A 26,107-nucleotide genomic window follows, 5' to 3' on the forward strand; every position below is an offset into this window, starting at 1 on the left:
GAAGCCACAAAGTTAATGTCTGTACAATTTCTCTTTCTGCTTCAGAAACAGGATCTAAACATCCTCTCGGGACAAAACTCTCCTGTTCCCAGGAGCAGCAAAGCAGTGCAGTGGTAGACCTTGTCACAGAGGTGCAGACTTAGCATAGAGCTCTGGGGATGCTCAAGTTCAGATGAAATCTGCGCAAACTCATGAAAGATAAATACACTAAGATTTGCCAAACACAGAGACCACATCTGCTTCAGCAAATACACTGAGTTGCAAATGTCTGGCAGCTGAGCATACATGTGATGCTTCTTCACTTTAGTATTTTCACACAGTTCTTATTCTCTTGCAGAGGTGTTGTCTTCTGGCTGTTGCTCGAGACAGGCTATTGAGTTGCCCTTGCCTGATGCAGCATTGCTGTTCTTACACAAACTCGGGTGGAGACAGAGGAGTTGACTGAGCACTCAAGGCAGGGGAAGAAATCACAATTAGACCTATGACTAATACAAACACTAATTCCTTTACTATGGCCAGTCCAATACAACAAGGTTGACCTTAGTCATGAGTGCAAAATAAGCTGCAAAGGCAAGAAACAGTAAAGATGTGATACAACATCAAAAGCATCATAATGTTTATTCAGTTAAGGCATTATAGGTCCCCATAGATCTTGGAAAAGGAGATCAAGCTCTTATTCTCCACAAATAAAGCCTAGGAAAGTTTAAGCACCTCCTGTAATGGCAATCTTTGTGCAATTTCTTCACTACAGGAAAGCTCTTCCTTCCTCTAACAGGAGATAATAAAGCAAAAGCAGCTCACAAGAGAAAACCAGAGGCAGGCAGAGTCAAAACCAAACAAAAGCACTGACTCACCTCATGTCCCTGAGGTAGTGGAGGTGGAAAGTTGCAAACACTTTTGCAACAGAAACAAAACCTGTTGTCCTTTTCTGGTTTGGGTTTTTTTGTGTGTGTATATTTTTGTTGGTAGGGTTTTGGTGGGGATGGGGGGGGGGGGGTATTGTTTTTTTGTTTGTTTGTTTGTTTTTTACAGCAAGTGACAGCAACATTTGTAGTGTTCCCCTTCCAGTGTGAGCAAGCATGAATGCACACTGATTACTGATAGCAGACACACAACTAGCAGCACCAGAAGGCTGGAGATATGGGAGATTTGATCAGCAAATAAAGCAAATGACCTGTCTAAGGGGAAGAACAGAATGAGAGTTGCTGCAACAGCAGCATATCTTATGGCAGCTTTAGAAGTATGTGAAACAACAGCCCAAGAAACCTCTCCACTTACCCACCTCTGTGCCATGGTTCATCAGTATTTCAGTTGTGCACAGCCACCAAAATAGTCTGAATTAAAAGATAACCTTGCAAAAGACCCAAACACATGATCTCAGCAATTTCATGTAAGTCTGCCTGTGGGGCCACAGTACCCAAGTCCTACACAGTACCAGATAGGACCCACTTGAGCCACCTTTGCCCTGGCTCTGTTGCCAACCTCCACCACAGCATCTTCCAGAGGTCCAACGTTCAGGAGCAGCAGCAAGATGTTCAACAGAGCCCAGCAGAACTACACGTGCAACTCCAGGAAAAACCAATGAGAGCACTGCATGAGAAGCACACTGCATTAAAACAGATCCTGCCAAGCTACAGAAGCAGTTAGTTAAGGAAAATGGTGATGTACAAAGTCAGTTACTCACTGCAAAGTGAACACTGGGACACAGCTAAATAGTGATAACAGAACACGTGAAAATCCTTGCAGAGCGGATAAAACTGCACATGCACACACAGTGTTCACCATTCTGTTTCTGCACTTCTTGGCTTTTTTTGTGGTTCATAAATCTAGAATGACACGCTTATTTTCAATAGAATGCCACTTCTGAAAATATGCCTGGCACATGAGAAAGACTTTCAGAGTGGAAATGCTGCACAAAGTACTGAATGCAAAGTCAACAGATGGCAATAGACCCTTTCACTTAAGAACTGAATGGAGCAGCTGTGTCATTCTTATTTCAGTCATTCCTTAAAAACCTCAGATTGAGGACCTCAAGGCACTGGATTTTGCCATCATAACAGCCAAAAATCTCTAACCTGTAAAAGAGACAAGTCTGAATTTCAGTAAAAAAAAAATACAAGACACAAGCAAGAGGGCAAGAAGCAGCACACAGTCAATCTACAAAAAACTCCTACAAAAAGAAAAAAAATACAAGTAAATTATTGAAATTACAGCATGACTGGAATTTAGGATCTACAATCTTCACAATGTGTGGGACAAGCAGGATAACTGTAGTTCAACTCCTGTTGTTTACGTGTGAGAACCTTCCACTTTCACACCACTGAGACACTTTCCAACAGCAGCAAAGAGAGATTACAAAAGGGACAAAGGGTGGGAGGGGAAAGGGTTCTAATGGGAAGCAAAGTACCCTTCATAAGGGTCTTAACCAGAAAGGAGAATAGCTACAAACCAAGGTGTCTGTAAGCTTACAGCCCATTCCAGGGACTATTTAAATCCTTCCCTCGTCTGAGGCTCTTATTCATGAATGTTGACATTCCAATCCGGCCAGCACAAAGCGCAGGGCTTAACTGCACACCACAGGGAGCTCCCAGGAAAACAAGTCAATTAGAAAAAAGGTCACGTGCAAGTACTTGGTTTCTTTAGAGAATATAACTTCAGAACTAAACAAAATGTTTTGGATTTATGTCTCCACACAAGACACATACAGTATTAGTGATGGCAGCTGCGTGCTACAAATGGCTCTTAACAGTAACACAAAGTTGTATTTCAGCACAAACATTTTAAACAAAAAAAAAAAAAATATCAAAGCAACTTCCCCACAGTCATCATTTTCACATCAGATAAACATAATCATTGTCAGCAAGACTTGGGTGACTACTGAGAAAAATATTTACTGAGTGTTATGCTGTAGTTTTAAAAACTGATAAGGGAAGTCACATTTAAGAGTTCTAACAATAACCTTCCTCTACCAGCAGCTCATCCGTTCTTGCCTGAGCCCATCTGCCACAGATTGCCCCTCACACTCCCAAATGCTGGAACAGTTCTGTCATCTGTGCCTCAGTGAGGGAACTTAATTAACAAATGTAATCCTACATGCAAATTTTTCCCTGAAGTTACTGTTGTGCGAGTCACTTCAAGACAGTAATCTTGTTTTGGTAAAACTGAAGCCCGAATTTGATCGGCAGCCTTTTGAACCCAGACAATTTTGCAAAGCAATAAGGAAAAATGTTTTCCAACTGCTAAGTTAAGCAGTTCACTTAGTGAACAAACTCTGAAGAAATTCCAAGTCCTTTTCACTGTAACCTGAAAAAAAACAGAACTGCATTCAAAGCTTGCCCCTTGCAAGTAAAGTGTTACTTTTGTTAAGTTAGCTGTCAGTCCTATACTGAGCTTTTCATAAATAACTATTAGAACAAAAGCCTTGGTTACAAGAACATCACATGTATAATTATGAAAAATCCACAACTTTGTCCTGGCAGAAGCCCTAGTTTGTTTGCTGAGATATAGAAACCTTGGGAAGACTCATGTCTAAAGCCCAAGACTAATTGCTCATGGAAAAAAATAAGCAGCAACAAGGATCAAAGAAAGGGGGAAACGTCAGTAATTTACAATTTCAATCTGTACAAAGAATGAAACATGAATGGGTTAAGGTGGAGAAATGTGTCTTTTACAGCTTAGCAGAAGAATGACAGAGTAGCCTAACCAGCATATAACAATGCATACATTAAAAGATCAAATGAGAATGAAAACAATTATGTGAAAAAGATGAATTTACAACCAAGTTCTTGAGCTAATATTTCTTAATATATCTTAAAAAAGAAATATGAGAAAAATGGAAATATACACAGAAGCTTTCCAACAGTCTTAATACTACTCCATACATTTTAAGTTCTGTCCACTCAAGTGTAATGAATCAAACTTTACTGTCAAACAAAATTTCCATGCATACAAATAGATTCAATAGTAGAACTACTGGATTAGAAACCATGTTCTGTCACATTTAAGCAACATTAATTTCATTCAAAGAATTAAGCCTTAACACATTTGAAAGAAAATAGCTAATACGTGTATTCCTAGCAAAAGTAAAACACAGATGGTAGTAACGCAATATGGACATTAAAAGCGCACAGCAAAAAACCAACAGCTTTCAAATGTACAACAAATATAAAAAGGTGTATATATAAGTAAGAGTGTCACTCCACATCTATATATGCGCATATACTTTTTATTTTTTAAATTAAGGCCTGAGCATTTGGGCAAAGAAAGATTAAAAACATAAGGGGAAGTGACAGGGAAATCTGGGGATAGCCTTGTAAAAGATTAAATGCATATGCCTTAGCTAGGAAGCAACCACAAGAGGACAGATAACAATCTACAAGTATCTGGAAGATGTAAGCCAAGAAGAAAGCATGATTAAGGAATAAGAATGGAAAAGAGAAAAAAAAAATAAGTCAGAGCAAAATTCTGGTCAAGCATTTAATCATGTATAGAAGTGATTTCTGAAGAAGTTATTGAAAATATCACCAGTTACGGACATTAAGAATTAAATTAGAAAGGACCCTAAGAGAAACCACAAAGAACCCGCAAAGACAGATTAAATGATTAATTACTCCTGATCATATTTCCAAGTTATTCACTTCCTAGTATTCTAAATGTAGCCCATCGCATTACATACAAAACCCCCAAAATAGTGTTCACGGCAGCATGCACATTGAAAGGAAACTGCAAAAATAAATTCTGGATTTAACAATTTGTTTTGAATCTAGTGATAACTGCTTGAGGATGTTTTCTTGATGCATTTGCAAATGTTTGAAGTGGTCCAGGATGAGACATCAACTACAGTGATGCACTAAAATTGGCAAGACTCAAATTTCTCCCAAACTGAATTACATCTTTCCATTAACCTTCTCCTGGTTATTCTCAGGATGTTAGGAAATACGAATGACTTTTCAGAACACTGTACGTCAATTTTATTGTTTTAAGTACATTTATAGATTCTTCTCCCCTTCCCCTATAAATTGGTTTTATACCTCCAATAAAGTTATTTCTAACAACTCTGAACCAAGAAATTACCCATTCCACCTCAAAACTATTTTTCCCTTTTGCTTTCCACACCCGCCAATCTGACAAGAGCACATAACACAAGTACCAGACATGCACTAAGGTGTGCAGAACAACCACAAAACTTAATATTAATTCTCTGACACCACCTTATTGGATAGGTGTCAAAGCTTCAAGGGAAAAGAAACTGGGCAAGAGAAAATCTTGCAGCAGTTTTAACCCGGATCACCTACATCCATTGCAGCACATCCCACTGACAGCTCACCTCGACCTCTAGAGGAACTTCGACCTCGAGGAGCCCCTACCACCGTTCCTCCTCCACGTCCCGTCAACCGCAGGACAGCAGCACTGTTTACAGACATCGAGAAATTTCTCTGCCAAGAAGAAGAAAGAGTCAAGGTGAGATTCTATTAAAACCAGAAACACTTGCCATTATTCTGAGTTCAGCTTAATACCAGCTTTGCTTTCCTTATGTTCATCACAAATTCTCCATAACTGACTAACACTAAAAGAAAAGGATTCCTTAGAGACTCAAGTAGCTGAAGCAGCCTATAAAAGGAGCTTGGTCAATATCAGCACTTCCAAGCTACTTACCTGAAATTTCCATGCTCTTGGAAGTGATTAAAACCATCAGTAGCTTTAAACACAGCCATATAGTTGGTAAAGAGAGATTGGCACATATACCCAACGTCATTAATACCAATTATAAACTTAGTTCCTTAAGCAAAGCAGGAATATGTAAAAAGCAAGAGAACTTGAATAAAATTATATTTACCAACCTCCTTTTTAGAAATAAGTCTCTTTCTTTCCTCTGAATGTATCATGGGAGTAACATGTTTTTGGGAAAACTAAGTGTATTTAAGAGTTCTGAAATTTAAGTGACACTCATTTTAACAAGACAATAAACACCAGTAAAATCCAACTTTATTTTAATATGAAATGATTGCTAAAGAAAAGGCTGTTTTGATAGAGAACGGATAATTATAACCAACTCTGGGCCCATTCTCTGAGCACAAATAACTGGAAAACTGGGCCAAAAAATTCAGGAGCACATTCAGAACCATTAACAAGCAAACCTGAATTCACACACGCTTTCTGAATGCAAGTTTTAAATAATTAGAATGCAAAGGAATCCAAACAGCTGTTAGTTACATCAGGCTTCTCCACACAAACTTAGAGGTAAATTGCTTACATGAACTCATCTAAATTACTAGGACTTGGAAGGTCTTCAAAGAACAATGAGACAAGCAATTATACACTATTTAAAATCTAAATGGCTAACATCAAAGCCAACAGACATCTGCTGGCATTTTAACCCATTTCAGAAACAAGCCTAACTGCTTGATATGTTCTTCCTACAAAGCAGATCTTCCTTCAAGAAAGAACTGGTAACTAAGTAGGTTTGAGGGGAAAAACAAACAAACAAAAAAATCCAGCCCTGCATGCCAAAATAGCAAGGTGAACCTCCACTAAATCTGGTTCTATTTTCCTAGCTAACTCTTCAAAGTTTAAAGCAACCATTTCAACAGCAAGTCAAATTAAACCACCTCCATTAACCTCTAAGCAAATCACCACCTTCCCTGCTGTTGATCCTTCTGCGTTTTTGTGAAGCAGTGAAATATTTTACTGCAGAAACAACTTCAAGCTACTGATCAGATTCACCATCTTTTGTAGGATATTCCTTAATTTTTTATGCTTTATTTTTAAAAATACAATAAGAATCTCACCTCCTTTTCCGCCTTTTATTTTTTACTTGTCTGCTCAAACTCTGAACAAATTCTCTATCCCTTCTGTAGAGCTTGCTCTGGTGAAGACACAATCCTTGTAATGTGCATAGTGATAACAATACACATGGTAAGATCACAGTAAGTCACAAAAATGCGAAGTCAAAAGCAAAAAAACCCTACTCTTGATTAATATATTACTTCAGGGTCCATCCCTGCCAATGCACACTAAATAGCAAACCTGCCCCAAAACAATGGCTGAGTTAATTGTTTAGCAGCAAATGGAAGATGTCCCAAGAAACAGATGTCAGAAACATAACCAATGAGGACACAAAGAAAACCTACATGATATCCAGCAAGAGCCTGAAACTCCCTTACTCCACAAGCAGGTAAGATTAAAATAACTGTATTCCTTCCTAACACTAACAGGAATAAGGGAGACAGAGGGGAGGTAAGAAACATATGCTGCACATTGCCAGTGGACATTAGTGGAAACCTCTATTAAAAGATATCCACAGAAACCTTTCCTTCAAAAAACAGTTGCTTGGAAATAGATCTTACATTACATAACAGATTTGTCTAACAAAACTTACTACAAGGGGAATCAGTTGAGTGCTGGGTTAGCCCAGCATCCTTATTACCAGGAAAGTGGCATTCTACATAGAAAGGATAAAAAGGACCAGCAATTCCACCTGAAGCACATCCACGTCCTGTAATAGGGAATACTGTAGCCATAGGTATCTGGCTTGTTGAATTCCACAGCACTAAAATTTAAGCTTAAATTAATATAGCTGACATCACCTAAAAGTTCTTCCTGGACATACTGCACATACAACTCCAATGCTATCAGGTTGCAAGCAAGAATTACTCTAATTCCAAGCCTAGAGTAAGCCTGACAGGTTCAGCTTCAACTGACCACTACCCCAAAGTACATGTGTCCTGATCAGCCTGTCCTCTACAGGACTCCCCAACCTTCATCCCTTGAGTTCTTCAGTATTCACAGAGTGGGCACAAAGGTGTTTTAAACTCTCTTACCAACCTCAGGTGAAATAGTTTTCCTGCACCATGACTAGCAGCCAAGCCATTAATATTCACCTCAGGATCACTTCTGAATATGATTCTTGATAAAGAACAACGTTTATTATGTCATGGGGAACAAACACCAGGAATTTCTTGTAGCTTAAATAATGCCATTCCCTTGGTATCTCAAATCAGTCATGAAGGGAGAAAAACAATCTTCAGACAAGAAGCTGAAGAGGGACTTTTTACAAGGGCATGTAGCGAAAGGGCAAAGAGTAATGGCTTTAACCTGAAAGAGGGCAGATTTATATTAGATATAAGGAAGAAATTCTTCACTGTGAGGGTGGCAAGGCACCGAAACAGGTTGCCCAGAGAGGCTATGGATGCCCCATCCCTGGAAGTGTTGAAGGCCAGGCTGGACAGGGCTTTGAACAACCTGGTCCAGTGGAAGGTGTCCTGCTCATCGCAGGAGGGGTGGAAGTAGCTTATCTTTATGGTCCCTTCCAACCCAAACAATTCTGTGATTCTATGAGTAAGAAAAAGCAGATTGTTCATATCCTCCAGGCCCTGGAAAGCACTAAAGACTTTATTAAAAAGGGAATATGGACCTCTTCTTTCAGATCAAGATTTTTTGTGGCGATTGCAGAAGACTGTTAAGCCAACCATGAAGACTCCTGTATTATTACAGGTGAAAAGGAACAGGAAAAAACAGTGACAGAGTGCACACCAACTCCTCACAAGTTTTCAAGACTGATAAAACACTGGGCACTGCACCAGAGGACCACCTATCCCTGACACTCTGCAACACTTGCCATCTCATCTGTACCAAGAGGCTACTCAGCACATTTTCAACATCATAGCCTTAAAATAGGATTATTCCTCTTGGAGAGCATCTCGACAATCACCAGAAGTCAACATCCCCTTTAACTGTACAAAGCTGGAAGTTTGCTCTCTGAACGACTCCACTATGCATCAGCAAAAAAATATGTCCAAAGGTACTTAACACTGAGGTTCAATATTTTGGTGTGCTACTGTACATCTGGCTGACCATTTCCTGGGCTTCCTTCCTGAATCCCTCCTGCTCTCACTGGAGGATGAGGCCTGGGCTAAGATTTCCCATAAAAGCATTTTCTCGATCTCAGTTGTCTTTTAGGACTAACTATAACATGAAATGCCTACAGCACATTCACGTGAACTCAAACACAACTGCTGGTTAAAAGCTAAACAACTGGCATCTTATGTCAAAGGACAGAATCCTAAAAAGATACAAGAGAGATGAATCAACTCTGGAAAGGAAGGAATTCCAGAAAAGGTGAATAGGGTATGCTAGAATACCCAGGCACAAAAATATTATGAAAAATTCAAGAATACAATACCATGGAGCAAAGGAAGGAAGATGCTCTGAAATCTTAAGAAACTAATACTAAAACTTCCACCCCCCGCAAAAAATCCAATTACACTCAACTCAGTAAAAATAGTCTACTTTCTCTTAGCAAAGAAACAAGGGGGGGGGGGGGGGGGGAAATCAGTATTCTGAAGAAAAGCGCTTAGAAACATGACAAAACGGAGAACAACTGCAAAATCAGAAGTTCTGACAGCCATAAAGAGGGAATCAATGCAGAGTCAAAAGTCAGAGGCATCTGTCCAGAGGAAGGTGGACAGCTGTCTCTGCTAGGAATTGAATTTAAACCAAGAGCTTTCAAACTACCCAGCTCAGTCACCCTTGAAATGGAATCTTTGTGGACTACCTGTTCACACTCTTATTCACCAATTAATTACATAGAGATCAAACAAGGAAATAGTCAAGCAACTGGTTACATACAAACTAATTAAGAGCATTGCACATTCCTAAGAAATGTTAACAGTTCAACACTTCTCCAAAGACCACAAAACTGAAGTTACAAAACTTAGATACTTCTACTACAGAGAAGGTGGTGCAGAAACTGTACGAAAAGTTTCACTGATCTGAAAATGCTGTGTACTTAAGAAACAGGTAATATTGCCCAGAAGATGACCCCAGATTGAATAAGTTGACTGTCTGCCATCAACAGAATATCATATGAAAAATACTTTTCAAATTTAAGGTAAAAATTGAGCATGAATAGAATTTAAAATTTAGGCTAACACAGAGTGCTTTCATAATTTCCTTTCCTGAAATCTACTAATCTCAAATTTTATTTATGTTTGGGTTTTTTTGTTTGTTCTTGTTTTTTTAATGGAGGAGTGTTCTTTATTTGGCCTTTACACTAATAACAATCTAAAGAGTTTTGTGGGTTTTTTTGTTTGGTTGGTTTTAAAAAGGATACAAACCTGTTCTTCTTCTGTAAAAGGTACAAGTGCCAGTGGTGGCAGGGGCTCCTCTTGTAAAATAGGCAGAAACTCCTTATCCAGAAGGTCTGAAGGTATCTGTATGGATGGAAAACAGCATACAAATATACCCAAGTATTTCCATTTCAGGGATGGTGCCACATACTTTGGTTTACAAAGAAATTTTTATCCTGCCAACTCTGTCTCCATCTACCCAGTACACCAGTACTTACAATAACATTTATTTAGCGTGTATTTATTTAATGTTTATTTAGTGTAACTCCACTGCAAATTTACACCCCACAAAAAAAAAAAAATTCTTAGACAAAGCATCCACCACCCACACCTCTATAAGTATCAGTATGATACACATTAGAACTCAAACTGCCACACCACTACAAGCTCCAATCTGAACCAAGGGAAATTTCATCTGCTAAATTTAAAAAAAGTATTGCTTTAACTCTGATGTATTTTTATAGCCGGATTATTTATGTATTAACAAAGCTAGTATGTATAGGACAGAGGTTTTACTTGATTTAAAGTCAGCACTTCGAATTAACAACTAACACAGAGACTACAACAAAACAAGAGGAAAATGAAACTATAGGTATGGATTTTTAAAGTAGAGAATACTGATGATTTAAATCAAAGTAAATTTTCACACTTATTTTTAATCAGTCCATCATCAGATGGAAGCTCCATCAGCAGATGTGACCTTGAGCATGTGGACAAGAGGCTGCAATTACAGCCAAGTGAGCTCTAATTATGTCAACAAAGAACTGTTTCAAAAATATCTAGTTCACAATACTAGAGACAAAGACTTCTCCCAATTTTAGTTGAAGCAAGGCAAAGCTTTTTCTTTTTCCCATTTGCTAGCAGAACTCTTCCTGCCTTCAGAGTATCTTTTAACTAAGAGACACAAGTTTGCCTGATCTTCAGTCAGCAAGGATTGAAGATGACACAGTGAAAAAGGACTAGGGTAAAAGATACAGGTTAAAAACATTGACACCTAGCAGTTGTCTACAGTGTCAGGCATCCTCTCAGTCTCAATAACTAGAATTACTCAACACCATGGAAACACGTGTATATCAAAAGCAAGACACGCTCTAATAATAATGTCCTTCTGGCAAATGTACAGGGAGAAAGTATTCTTTTGGACCATTCATAACCATCAGAGAGCTTCCTGTAATAAAGGGTATTAACAGGTTGTTGTGAACCAGTCACAACTGTAGAGATCTTAGTATCATCTGATAAAACATCCACAAATTGTAAAAAACAATGACCCCTGACAGGCTTAGTCAAGCATGATATCAAGGTTTAAACCACAGCTTCTCAAAATAGAACAAGATAATTCTGCATATTAAAGTGTGGCTTTAAGCTATAACACACTTAATAGCTTTAGAAAAAAAAAATTCTTTGACTTTCAACACCCTTGAATCTGTGCATATGCAATGCAGGGCTCCCAGCACCATACAGAAATGTCAGCACAGTCATGGCAAGGGAAGAACATGAAGGTACATGTGCACATGTACACAAAAGGCTAGAGGCACAACCAGACATGATTTCTTCCCTGACTCGAGGGTAAGGCTCTCAGAGGGATTCGGACTTCCAAGTCACTATGTGCCTGCTGCAAAAATAAACCAACCTTTGTCAACATCTACAGAAAAATCTGATGTTTACAAATGCAGAATGTATGAATCATTTACCCAAAAGGCTCTCCAAAATGTGATTTTTTTTTGTATCACTGAGTAACTTCATTTGAAATTAAGCCAGAGGGAAGTTCTTGACTTTCTACACTGCTCTGTTTTATTACATGTGCTAGATTGTATTTGTGTCCTGAGTCTCAGAGAAGTAAACTGTTCTCATTGGGCTGGTAACCTGCTAAACTAAACTGCCTTAAGTCAGGATAAACGAAGAGCTCTTGCCTTTTTTAGATGATATGCTAATATGATTTATTGCCCAACTTTCAAGCTGAATCAAATATTTTACACTATATTAAATCAAATCCAACTGAGGCAAACAAATCTGCACAGCTGCAAGGAGCCTTTAACCCTCAGTCGTATGTGGCAGTGGGACTGAATATGGCAATCAGGTTTTTTGTTCTCAGGGGTACAGGAAGTTCCCCTTAAAGCAGCAAAAAGAATCACACATAATGAATGCAATAAAAGTGGGAGCAAATAAGTACATACACCACACACCCCCCCACCCCATTTCAGTTCTTTGCCAAGGGATACGCAATTTCTTTGTCCATAATCACTAAATACAAATAGCTATTCCTCATCACAAGACTGTCATTAGGAATACACACATCAGGCCTTCTTCCTCTTCCTGCTCACCTTATTATCCTTTAGAAAAAGTGCCAACATTTCTTCTCTCCCATAGCGATAGTCTGCTAGTTTGTACTTTGGCAAAGCCGGAGACAGAGGAGGGGATGTCACGCTCCCGCCACTAGACAAAGCTCGCAGCCTGAAATAAAGCAGAAAAGCAATTAAAAGTGAATTGAGGAGAACATACCTTCACCTATGCTATCATCCCTCTGCACATTCACATTTGATACAAATCAAGTAAATCCAGTACTGAAAATAAAGACATTAACAGATAAACTTCAAAACTCTAAAGCTTGGTGCTTCAACAAGAGGAGTGAAAGAGCTTCCCTCATTTTTTCCACAGCCAGGAGACAGAAGGAAAAAATATTACAAGCACATCAAGGAATTCAACTCATCTCTTGAAGAACTGTTATTTTGACTATATAGCAAGCTGGCTACACCCCTAAAGCCTTGACTAAGCTATTTACACCGGCTACACAAAATTCAGTTGTAAATCTTCCATAGATATTAATGACAATAGCTTCTTTTTGGCAACAAAAAGTCTCCCAAGAGTAGGGGCAGTGCAGCAAACATTTTTCCAGGGGAAAAAAGTTTATTCAGATGTTTGGCAAAGTTTAACAAACAGTATAGAAGAGTAAATTTTGCAATGAGGTTTCCTCCTGTGTCTCTGGAATTCTACTCTATTCCAAATTCCTCTTCCAGGACTTAAAAGTAATGGCATTTTACAGAAAGCGCGTACATCGTTTAGCTTAGTGCCTCAATAAAGATGTACAAAATATAGCCACACTTTAGAACAGAGACAAATACGCTATTGAGTTTGGTGCCATCCCACACAGGTAAGCTACTCAGCTTGTTGCATATCTTACAGTTGTAGGATGTTACTCCCACTCTGCAGGTGGATTAGTCTCATTCTACACAATTATTTCCTCAGCTACCCAAATATCCTGTATTTAAGTTTGAAGAACGTTTTACAAAAGGATGTGTGTCAAGAAACAAAACCACAGACCATCTTCCTACACTCTCCTTGATGTGCATCTTAAAACAAGTAAAACAATGAAAACTTTTCTTAACAATCCAAAAATCCTTGGAAAGGAAGGTGATCTAAATGAAAACATTGATTCAGAGGCTACCTTTCACTTAATTATTGAAGCATGCTTTGATTTGGCTTATTTTTCTTTAAACAGAGAGGAAAAAGTAATTTGCAAGTCAAATATTTGTCTTATTTTTTTAGTTTGGTGCCACCCAGTGGCAGTTTCTTTACATACCACTTCCAAACAAAAAATGCCTGGGGAGGCATTATTCAAAGGATTAGACAGCTCAGTGCAATGTTCAACTCCAATCCAGATCAAACGTGGCCGAGAGTTTCACTATTAAGTGATACAATAGCAGACATGACAGACATGACTATACTGCAACCCAAAAGAATAATTATAGATCTTAGAATTTTATTCCATTATTCCTGTAAAAATCTAGTAACTCACCAAATATTATACTTGCATCCATAATCTAATCTGGTTTTTAAACTAAATGGAGACTGAAATCCCCTCACCATGACGCAGCAATCAAGTTACTGTTAAAATATGCGTTACCTTCCCCCTTCTCTTTTTTTTAATAGAACTTTGGCTCCCATCCATCAATGAATCTAATAGTGTCTGTCTCTCACACTGAAGAGCACTCCAGCATAAGATATATGCCTGGTGGGTGTATTTATAGATGCTGATAAAGTCATTCTTTAACCCTCTTTCAATCGAATAAAATACACTGAGCTCTCTCATTATTTTCCAGGCCACAAATTCATGTCTTCTTTCTTTGTTGAATACTCTCCAATTTTCATACACTGTGCATAAAAACATGTCAGCAAAACTGAGTATGTTATTCCAGTAACAGTCTTACCACATATTATGCAGCAATTATATTTCTTATAACCATTCTACACTCCCATTTGTGCACTTAAGGATCACATCTCTCTTCAGAAACCACACCAGCCAGAACTCTAGGTTGCAACTGCACAGTCACCAATACTTCAACAAGAAATTACAAAAAATACTCAACAATAGTCACACCTGCGCAAATATTCTTCAGCAAAACCCAGGACGCTGCCTGTCAGACAAGCTTGACAACCAACAGCTGACACAAGATTATACAATATCATGGATTCCCTTTAACACAATAGCTCATTTTTCTTGACACTTTCCCATGCATACATGCAGAAGACTGTGAGACGAAAACACAAACTTTTAGGATATTCCATACAGATATTTTTTTGGTAGTACTGGAAAAAGAAAGCTTGCTTAGATATAGAGTTATATCCAGTAAGGAGAATATAAGAGTTTCCTTACTAATATGTATTACATGGAAAGACCAAGCAAGAAAAGAGGTTGTCTTCACTTGTGTATACCTCCCAGATCATAAACATTTTTCCTCCCTCAGATACTTGATAGCAATGTGAACGTTATGCATTACCATAACATAAACCCAAACTTATTTCACACAAAATGCCAATTTACAAAGCAAAGACTAATTTTTTAATATTGCTTTCCGTCACAGGCCAGGGACTGAGGTGGAGCAGTATGGCACAACAAAGACATTATACCCCATTCAGTCTTATAATCAATTCAGTCCCAAAGGACAGAAATTCATAATTCTTTTTTTTAGTTTTTAGACAAGGTTCTGGAGCCTCACAAAACACAGAAAACTCACCATTCAGGCCCGAAGTTAAGTGTCTGAGTTTCTGCTGCCATTTTTTCCTGTTCTATTCCTCTTTTTTAAAAAGTGTGAACCTGAAAAATAAAAATGTTTGCTATGAAAACAACTGGATTAATACACACCTTCATAAATTTATTCAAAATAGAAAAGCATACCTGGTCATGCAAAGAACTGAAAAAAATTAATTACACAAATTATATATATATATATATTTTTTTTTTAAAGGAATCCATTTCAGCTCTCTAGCACAGATGAGTTTACTAATATAGAAGTAACTGCATCAAGATCTCTTCCCTAAATTCCTCTTTTAACAGCTCAAACAGGACACTGGATCAGGATGTCTGAAGAAACAATCTGTACAAACAGTCCCTTCTCAAACCAGTAATTACCACAAGCCAACCAAACATAGAGAATTTGATGCATAATCCTCTTCTGTTAGAACAGTAATGCTTAATTAACAGAATTGCAGCTTCCTGACAATTACAAGAGGATTTAAAAAAAAAAAAAAACAAAAAACAACACACACACACTAAAATTACAGCAAGAAAGATTTGCAAGTTGAGTGGTAGAGTATTCAAGAAATTTCCACTCCTCATTCTTGCAAAAATAAGACTGACTACATCCAATGCTGCAACATCCTCCTAAATCTGCAGGCAGATGACAGTATTCCTCTCATTCTTTGTTTTATTCAGCAAAAAAGTACACAACTTGAGACTTCAGCTATTTTCATTCCTATTAGCCAAGGTCCTGCAGACACTAGGGAAGGTCAGGTCAAGTGCCTATATCAAGAGTGTACAGACAACAGCAGATGAAGCCATACTGGAAGGAAGGAACAAGACTAAAGGAAGATGAAGTTTTTTCTATCAGAGACAAGTCCAGCCACGGCAGTTCTGGAAAAGTGCTTTTTGCAGTAAGAAAGTACAGCTCCTCTTTCCCTTCCAGCAGCGGCGAAATCCACCAAAGACATTTCTTCTTCAGATTTGTTTTTTTTTTTTTTGTTGCTGTTTTTACATCGTAGCTAAAGCCCAAACAAAAAAAAAAAAAAAAAAAGGATTTGAAGCATTACCTACAGAAACTGTTTGATTAGACCTCAAGAACCCATAAAGAGAGTTGACACAGAGGGAGCTTTGCCATATGAGAACTATGTTCCTTAAAAGACCCAAGGACTACATAGTGAGCTTCCTAAATTTGTCTGTACTTTGCATGAAAAGGTGATGGAAAAGAAAAACAAAACATTGGGAGACAGAAGCGGAAAGGCCAATAGTTAGTGAAGAAAAAGACAAAACCGAAGGACACACATATATATACACACATACATACACTAATGAAGTAACTGTATTAAAAAGCAAAACAATAAAACCCAACAACAGCCACCACCACCACTCGCCACCTCAAAGTTAGAAAATGCCAAGGATACCCACACTAAAACTGCCTGAGCAGATTTTAACCAAATCTCTTGGGCAGAAGATTACAAACAGTTGTAAAACTCCCTGAATCCTAAACCTACCAACTAAAATTTGGCTCGCATATGCTCACTACATGCCATCTTAGCTTTTTTCCCCATATACAATAAAATTTATGTATAAATACTGATTTTTATGTTCACAATAACCCTATGTAATGAAATGGGATTATCCCCACTAAGTGCACCAGAAGCTAATACAAAAATATCCAGCTATTCTCACAGGCTTGGTCCAAGATGATTTTGGTCTGATTTGGGTTGCCTTTTTGAAGCAGCTGACAGCTCATTAGAGCATTCGAGGTATATCCATTCATCATTCTGCAAACCAAAATACAAGGTTACATACCTAAAGACGACATGAAGCAGCCACATGAAAAGATTGTGGGGCAACTGAAGCAAACAACCATGCACACTTTGGCAGAGAGAAGCCTCTAATTCCTAGCAGCCTTAACTGGATGGCTGTCCCTTCACTCTCTGCACCGCCTGTAATCCTTCTGCTGGGGGATGTAGGGGGGGTTCAGCTTTCAGATCAACCCATGGAGATCACCAGGGAACCTGGGATCTTCAGCTCCTAACATCAAAGCTAGCTTAGTATCAGTAATACCAAAAAGGCTGACACTGAACATTAAACTGCAGTGAAAACACAGCTGAAAAGCATCAGACACAAGAAAAAAGCACTAAGAAACAGTTAGGATCAAGCAGCTCACTAGGTTTTGATCCACCAGGCCCCACTCTCATCAGCCTCTGGGTTTCCTTCCCAAAAAGTGAGGATACTGTCACAGTTCTCTACAAGACTCCTAAGCACTTCAGCACTTTATCCCTGTATCTGACACTAATCTCATCCCATTTGAGATGCAAAACAGCTTTCCTAGACCCTCATTTTGGCCACACTTTGTTTTGGGAATTATTTGCTGGCTTCCTCATCTGCATTGCAGTCAGGTAAATCACCTCCTTCCTGGAAGTTCCGACTGCGTGAATTTTTAAAGTGAAAAACCTGTAAATGCATGAAATTGAAGCTGAACAGGAGAAACCCCAGAATAAAAAACAGATCTGCAGATGGTTTGAGTAGGTCTAACAGGTGAATTTAATAGGCAATACTACCCAGAAATAAGATATACATGAAACAGAAGTTCCAGGCAAAGCAGTGCTCAGAAGAAAAAACCTTGGAAAAAAGACACTCTGGAAACAGGTAAGGATTTGGGAGAAAAGGTGCAGCAGAACAGGAAAAAAGAGACTCAAGAAAGCTAAGGTAGCAAGTGTGCAAGAACACACTTAACCACATCAGAGCAGTCAAGGCAGGAAAAGCAAAAACCGTACTCTGCTTCTGCTGGTTCACAAAACAGCAGCCAACAGGCGAGAGCATGGAAACCAGAGCGGAGCCACTGACAGGGCCTGCACAACACAGGCAGCAAACATGGGCATAAAGGAGAAGCTGTACTAACTGGAAAGGCAAGTTGGGATGGACTACACATTGTGAGAGGAAAGAGTCAGGGTGGAGCAAGACAAAGCGGGGCAGAATTAAGCAAAGCAAATAAATAATCAGGTCGAATTGAACTACTTTGGCCAAGACATGAATTTATCAGATCTTTATTGTCTCGATAGCTTCCTTAGGCTCTAAACTTCAATATTAATAATTAAAATGTTAGTTTTGGTCATCTTATCTATGCTGCCTCCTTATCGAGGTGGGCAAATCACAAAATAATATACACCTACCACATTTCCTCCATGATACAATTTGATGAGGGAAAAGCCCCTTTCTGAACTGCTAGAGTTTTGTAAATCAAGATTTTCTACAAATTAATGGCTATTGATTGAGCAATCTGCATAGCCACAGATTTTATATGGGCTATGAGCACACAGGGACAACCTCAAGTTGAAGCAAGAAGCCAAGGCCAAATTTGGATTATATCCAGTTAGCACCAGTGCTTGGGCAAGAACACTACCTGAGGTCCTCCTACCACTGCTCCAAAGGGGAACCTTTTCTCCAAGGTTTTACTTAAAATCAGGTCATCCTTGAGCAAGGTGCCAGCACAACCCTAGAAACAGTTGCAGTTTTCCTGAATAGTTGGGGAAAAATGAAATTGCTTCATAATCTGCAACTGATATCCCGTTCTCCTGTGGTGGTACCACAGCCACCAACCTGCTACCAGCATGCGGTACTGAAAAGAGAAGAAATCACCTCAACCGCACCATCAGCCCGTGGACTGGCAACGGAAAAAACATCCCTTCTATTTTGTCAGCAGCTTAGTACTCTGGAAGTCAGAAGTCCATCCTCTGAACAGACACAAAATGTAATCCAATAACATTAAGCCTTTAAGTGGCTTTCACTCACAATTAACAGGTAATATTATAGGCACAGAAGTTGCTATCAGCAACACTCAACTCATTTCATTGGTTTGCTTTAGGTACAAAAGTTGTTTTACCAAGCTTGTGCTTTTTAAATTATTTTTCAAGCTTGATATTTATTACCTGACAAATCTATTAAAGCCGTCAGAAACATCTGCTTCTGACACAAGTCAGAACTTGATTCTACTGGCTAGATTTATGTTTTAAAAAGCACAGGAAGACATTTCAGTTGAAAAAAGAAACTAAGGGAGGCCTGTGTTTACTGTGACACATTTTGGCCATAAGCTCTGGTCTTTTAAAATGTGCAGTATCTAACGGATACCTAGACAAAAGGCTGTTTTTCAGAGACTTCAAAAGATCTAAACTGCTATGTTTTCCATACTTTGCTCAATGTCAGGATTCACAGGAAAATGCCATTTTAAGGTTTGTCCCTCACTCACAAACACTTAAATTTCACGCAATGTTAAATTCCTACATTTCCATTACAAAATTCTGTCGGCTCGTAACACGTGGCAGTCTGTCTCACCAAGATGTTCTGCTGTTTTGGATAAAGTGATTCTTATCATCCCAAGTTGAGTCTAGGTAATGATACATGCAGGTCTGCCCACCTAATCTTTCCTACAGACAAAAAAAAAAAAAAAAAAAAAAAGTAAGATTTGGACTGTAACTGCAATTTATAGCTTTGGGGCTGCTGATTGCTTAGTCTTTTCATTAACTTTGGAAACCTAAACCTTGGAAAAAAATTTGTGCCACTGATACTTCCTATACACACCTATTTTATTTTGAAATGCTCTACTGTTTGATCAGAGACATTTAGGAAGAAAAGCATCTTTTCCTTTCAAGGTAGTTCTGTTGCTACTGTAGGTCTGCAACAGCCTTTGTAACCTAAAAATTAGCTGAAAATTTTGCAAAACAAAGAACACAATGGAAATCTGGAACAGGCTGCCCAGGGAAGTTGTGGAGTCTCCTTCTCTGGAGACATTCAAAACCCGCCTGGACATGTTCCTGTGCGACCTCACCTAGGTGTTCCTGCTCCAGCAGGGGGATTGGACTAGATGATCTTTTGAGGTCCCTTCCAATCCCAAACATACTGTGATACTGTGATCTAAGGCAAGCAGACTGACATGCAAGAAACTGGATTCTCCTTAAATAAACTTGGAACTTAACAGCAGTGCTCCACCATGCAACAGCAACATCACATTGAGAAAACTTCACCTTCCACCAGCAAGAAAACATTCCACAGGCAGCTTCTAGAGCTAGCTAATTTCAGTGCCAGGAAATGTGTTTTTAAAAAAATTAACAGGTTGACTGAATAATTAATGGTGATTTTCTCTAATTCTTGAAATATTAAAGAAGATCCAGAACTGTATGCAAGCTACCTTTTAAGTACAGTGGTAAACAGGATGACTCAGGTGGCCACACTACCAGTCTGTTTGATATTAATCACTGGCTGAAGCAGACAACACTGATTAAAGGACACTGACATAATTAAGGCCAGCCAACATGGATTTATGGAAAACATTCAATCAAAATATACTTCTGTAAGAACAGAAATTTCATTGCTCAAGAAAGCAGGTGAAATAAATTTTACCTTCTGCAGGACATTTCAGTTAGGTAGAATGCTAAAAAGGACAAAATCATTCAGAACCACATGAAAAGTTTCAAATCACCATAACCTCTTCTTTTCTTTTAACCTTCTCTTCCAAATCATCTACAACAACCTATCTCAGAAGGCAAAATATTCTCAGAACAGAGCAGAAGGTAAGAAGCTATCCTCCAATTCTACAGAATCTGTAACATGGGACCACATAACTTCCAAAACCCAAGTATGACAAACATGGATATGGTGAATAATGGAAATGACACTTCTTAAATAATACAATTATGAGTTATTCAATTACTTGGTCCAGTATAACAGGTTGCATTTAATAAGATCAAGCATTCAATCAAAAGACTCACAAGCAGAAAACATAGGTGATACACAACAAAGGCAAGACTATACTGGAAAAACACAGTCCTGAAACCCATCTGAGATTTATTACACTAATCAGCTGAAAAGGAAGATATGATACACCATTGACTAGAAAAGCTAACAGAAAACACTGAATCCAGAAATAATGAAATATAGAGTAAATACAGAGTGGAGTTTATCACTGCAGAGATACTGTATCCTGTTCTGTTGTCCGTAAGGCAAGAAAGCTGATAAAACAGGTGCTCAAAAATTGAGAGAACATGACAGATATGCTTAAACAGCAGGGAAAAACACACACCAAAGCTCTATTTATTGAGATTTGGGAAAAGTTTAAGTGTCTTGCTCAGTCTCTAAATGATCATGCAGTTAAAAAAGGCTAAAGACCCATGTTTATTCAATCAGGGGACTGAAACAAGACATTCAGAGATAACAGTAAGTTGTTTTCAGGTTAACACTGAATGATTTTTCTTAAAAGTACTTTCTAGCTTAAACAGAAAATTAATCAGAAAAAAAAAAACCATTACTCACATTACACAAGATGTAAGAGGAGTCACAGTAGTCCCTTCTAGGTTACTAAGCCTTTATCCTGACACAGGTGGTGAATTTTTCAAGGCCTATCTACCCACATGCCAAGAGGAAGTTTTTTCTAGAGGAACAATGTCTAAACCATCCACTTCTCCAGAAAATATCCCGCTATTATTACAGTTACATTCTTAAATCTTCCTGTCTCAAATCATTGCAGAACTGTTTCAATATCTCAGCAGCTTCTGGTCAAAAATTGTCCATGACAATCTCAAATGGCAGGTCCAAACCAGCGGCTCTCTGCTCACTTCAGAAAGATCCAGCTAAAGCTTCGTGGGGTACTGCAGTTTGCAACATGTTACACCACAGTAAAGAGCGATAAACACAAGAAAGTAGGCACTGAAGTTCTGCAAGAGGATGACAGGAGAGACTAAGGACACCTGCAGAGCTAACAAAATCCAAGGGAAATAAAGGAACGTTAAATATCACAATTCCAGATACTTTCCTCCTTTCCTACCTACTATTGTAAGCGTGGTGGTTGGAGAGCTATCCACTTCTTCTTTCGCCTGAACAGGAACAAACGTGAAAGCTTTTACCCAGTTTCTCAGCCAGAAAGCAGTGTGACCTCCACCTTTATTGCGAGACTTGCAGCCAAAGGCAGACACCAGCGATTAAGCTCCAAGCAGAGTCAGGGGACCACACCCTTGGCCCTGCCACTGGCTGGAACACAAACCACTTCTCATTCCAAATCCTGTCCTAAAAATCCTGCCAGAACTCTTGTTTTCCAGCTGAAAAAAATCACTTCCACATCTCTCTCTCTACCTCGTACACTGAAAATCTGCTGGTAGGTAAATATTTACTCTGTGCCATTCCACAAGATGCTACAGATCAGGATGCTGAATCTGGCTCCTTGCTCCTCAACAAGGCCAGTAGCCGGACTATGTGAATGCAATCAAAACCACACAGCAGCACCTCTCTCACTAACCACACACATTGTACAGTATATTCAAAGTGGCAGAACAAAGCTTCAGACCACATTCACTGAAAACATTCACTGAATTAACAGATCAGGGTTGTTGTGGGGTTGTTTTGTTTTTAAATGTCATTTACATAAGCATAATCTTTGGGCTTTGTAGAAATTCTCTCCTCCCATCTCTTAAGGTTTCCTGCTCACGCGGTTCTGAGATGTTCTACACTTCAGGAAACAAATATTCAACAGTGAGAAAGTCTAACAAAAAGTCATAACAGAAAGAATATGTGTATCAGATTGCATATATGGATCAGCCAGGAAGCCAGAGGTAACTTGTTACTACGTATGAATGACAACATTTTTAAATAGCTTGTCACTTTATGATAATATTGCTAAAGCTATTCACTTGTTTTGCTCTAAGAACCATATCTTTGTGAACTGACTTGTGATGTTATCCTGATCCTGCCTTAGTACTCTTAAAGCCTTGTATACCATAAATAGAGAAAATTACATATACAGATGATTCAGCATTAACTAAGCCCAATGTAAAAGCTTCTACTGGTTTTAATGGCGGTTTAACTGGGCCTCCGATTTATTAAACTGTGTTATTAAATGCTTTTACTTACAAACCTTGCCATATGCTACTTCCATGATCAGCGTCACTCACTTTCTATCACAGACATTCTTCAGTCAAACACTGACGTCAGCCCTGCTTTGAGCCAGAGGCTGGAGCAGATGACCACCAAAGGCCAGTCCTCTACCAACCTAAATCATCCCCATTTTCTACCAAAATTTGCTCAAGAAAAATCAGTTTATACATCCACTACCTGCCAGTCATACCAGCTCCTTCCCGCATGACATTCTAAGTTTGGAGTTACGTACATTCAGCTATGCATCAACATAAAACTTCACCCAAAGTAATCATCACAAAGCACAAAATGCACTTTTTCCTTCTGTTTCTTCCAATCTGAACTGGCACACTGCCACACAGACCACAAATCTGCTTTTACCCAATCTGATCTACACATGGACATCTGTGGCCTCTGAATCTCCCTGTCACACAAACCAGTATCTTTACCAGAAAATACTATTAACAGAATGTGAAGTATTTAAATTTGTTGTCAGTGACAGGTCAGGGCGAGGGGGGGCAACTAGTTCACAGTAACCACAACTTGAAACCAGTATTTCTCTACTGAATAAAAAGGACCCAACAGCCAGTAACAAACATTACCTTCACAAAGTGCAATGCATCATACATACTTGTACTGAAATAAAAGCTATTCAACATAACAAAATACTTTTCTAACCAGTTTATTTTCCTAACATGCTAAATGTAAACCCATTTATCTGTTTATAATGACAACTTACATATTCAAGAGCCACTGTTGAAGGCATCAAGTAAGCACTCTCTCTTATTTGATGAGATTTTTTTTTTTAATCATATGGCCAAAAAAATTGAAAATCATAATGCATGGGTTTAACAATTAGCTGATGGGATCAAAAAATAGCAAGTGATCCAAAAGGTATTGTCAACAAGGTAGTATTTTAAGACAAATTTTCTAAATGTCCAAATTTTCTCATTGACCTACAGACTACTACTACTCTACAGAGGTCCTGGTATCCCTTCTACGTTTCTCCACAGTCCTCAGGTCTAGAAATCCAGCTCCTATATGTTACAAACTTTAAGGATTACTGGAGAGGCTCAGTCCTGAAAATACAAACTTTTGTTTAATGCTTCCCAAAAATCTCAGATGCATCAAAGCAATTCTGTGCATCCTTTGCATAAAGAAAAAAACCACCACAACACAGAGGGACATAAAAATTTCAATGGCAGCCCCATTTCCCACACAGACATCAAGCCATCGCTACAGTTTCTATATTCAAGGCACGTTCAACCATCCTTAGAGAGAAGGACTGACAGCCCTCCCTCTGCAAAAAAGAGAAGTTGACACATTTTGTAATCAACACACTGTGGCAATCTCAGCTACTAACTAAGCAATGCAAAGACCTTGGTCTTCTATAATCCTTTGCTACCATCTGAACTAAAGATGAAAAAATAATGGTAATAAACATCACTGTGATGAACTACACGGTTATACATATACACTACCACAAGAGGGCCAATGTTGTATAGACCTTTTAATTTAAAGCACTTAATTTCTTCTTAGTTCCATCCATAGCTTATGTACACCTTGAGCAAACTTGCTAAGTTGTCTCAGTTCTGACAATTTTCAAGCCAGACCATATGTACAACTAAAAACATTCAGGAAAGGCTAATCTGTGATGAAAACTGACTTACTTCCCATAAAAAGCAAACAGCATCCCCTCGGCAGCACTTCACACACCTAGGTTTTCAAACTTCACTCAATGAATTAAAATAAACTGATGAGAAAAGTACACACACACAAAAAAGTCCCTTTCAACACAAATGCCCATTCAGTAACAAAGTGAAGAGTTTCTCCTTACCAAAGTATGCAATGAATCAGGCCTGTGCTTTTATGCTTGTGAGTGGAAATTTTATTGCTCTGCCCCTTAGCTCTATCTATCTATAATCACGAATTAAATATAGCTTATCTCCTTTAGTCTTTGAGCAGAAGCACTGAAAGGAAAAAAAGAAAAATAAAAAAGGAAAAATGTTAAGAATTTTTTTCTAAATTAGACTATAAGAAGATTTATCATCGTATCTTAGGAAGCCTTAAGAAGGAATTTTAAAGACTTCAATGAAAGAATAAGAAACACACATTTGACAGTTACTTGAACTTACAAGATCAGACAAAAATAGGAAGAATCAAATTTCATATTTTTGCTATTTCAAACAAAAAAAACACAAAAATCTAAAGAGCTACAGGCCTGAACTACTTTAAAGGAGGGGGCAGAGGGGAAGGAAAAGACTAGGGTCCAGGTACCTAAGCTCATTTTCATCAGTTACTGTGGACCAACATTTCACTTGCATGTTTAAATAATTAGACAGGTCTTTCAACAGAGGCAGGTAGTAGCAAACCATCTCTTCAGCTAGTCAGCTGCACCAATGAGATGTTCCATGTGACTCTGGCATCTAGTTTGTTTTTAAATGAAGTGTCTATAGATCTTAAAAGAGCTACCACCATTTTTTTGTATATTCAGCTACAAGAAACTACAGTTTATGCTAGAACTCTATTTAGACAACTGGCCTTAGGAGACAGCAAGCATAGAAGAGATGCCATGGTGTTTAGTCTGAATTCCTTAAAAAAACCCTCTTTCCTCATTGAAGGAGTAAAACAGTTGGGAAATTAAGTTGTAAAGCCCTCAACTCTATTTACAGACATTTATTTTCACTTACATCAGCATAAAGATCATATTTTTCATTTACTGTACATTTTAGGAAGGCAAGAAAAACACTGAAAGCAGTCTCTGAGGATATTTTACAGTCCTCTTAGGATAAAAATCTGTAATGAACAGAGGATCTGCAAGAGTTCAAGTTTTCACTGTGGTATCAAATTTTTTTAACTATACTGTGAAACAAATCATTACTGCAACACAACTACTTTGCATTTTAGGTCTACGCTGTTGTTTAAAAGCAGGTGTTGCTGGAAGTGACATTCAGCTTCAATGGACAAATGTCTGCCTTCTTTCTATTAGAGCTAACCATTACACAGATTTTTTTAATCACATATTCAGTGAGAAATTAACACTGACACACATGATCATTGA

At 38.4% G+C, this 26,107-nt stretch overlaps 1 protein-coding gene across 11 annotated transcripts in view; it reads right to left on the reverse strand.

Moving 5' to 3' along the window:
* Positions 1-26,107, reverse strand: part of GIGYF2 (GRB10 interacting GYF protein 2) — a 76,673-nt gene that overhangs the window by 49,009 nt on the left and 1,557 nt on the right. For all 11 annotated transcript variants that reach the window (XM_082057163.1, XM_082057171.1, XM_082057173.1 and 8 more), the window contains 4 exons: positions 15,140-15,219; positions 12,449-12,578; positions 10,116-10,211; positions 5,327-5,435 (listed from right to left, as the gene is read on the reverse strand). In XM_082057163.1, the coding sequence (XP_081913289.1) occupies positions 5,327-5,435; positions 10,116-10,211; positions 12,449-12,578; positions 15,140-15,180 (376 nt within the window). In that variant the 5' untranslated portion in view covers positions 15,181-15,219. The remainder of the gene's footprint in view (positions 1-5,326; positions 5,436-10,115; positions 10,212-12,448; positions 12,579-15,139; positions 15,220-26,107) is intronic.

Source organism: Streptopelia decaocto, assembly GCF_964273445.1.
Source record: "Streptopelia decaocto genome assembly, chromosome: 6".
Taxonomy (NCBI): domain Eukaryota; kingdom Metazoa; phylum Chordata; class Aves; order Columbiformes; family Columbidae; genus Streptopelia; species Streptopelia decaocto.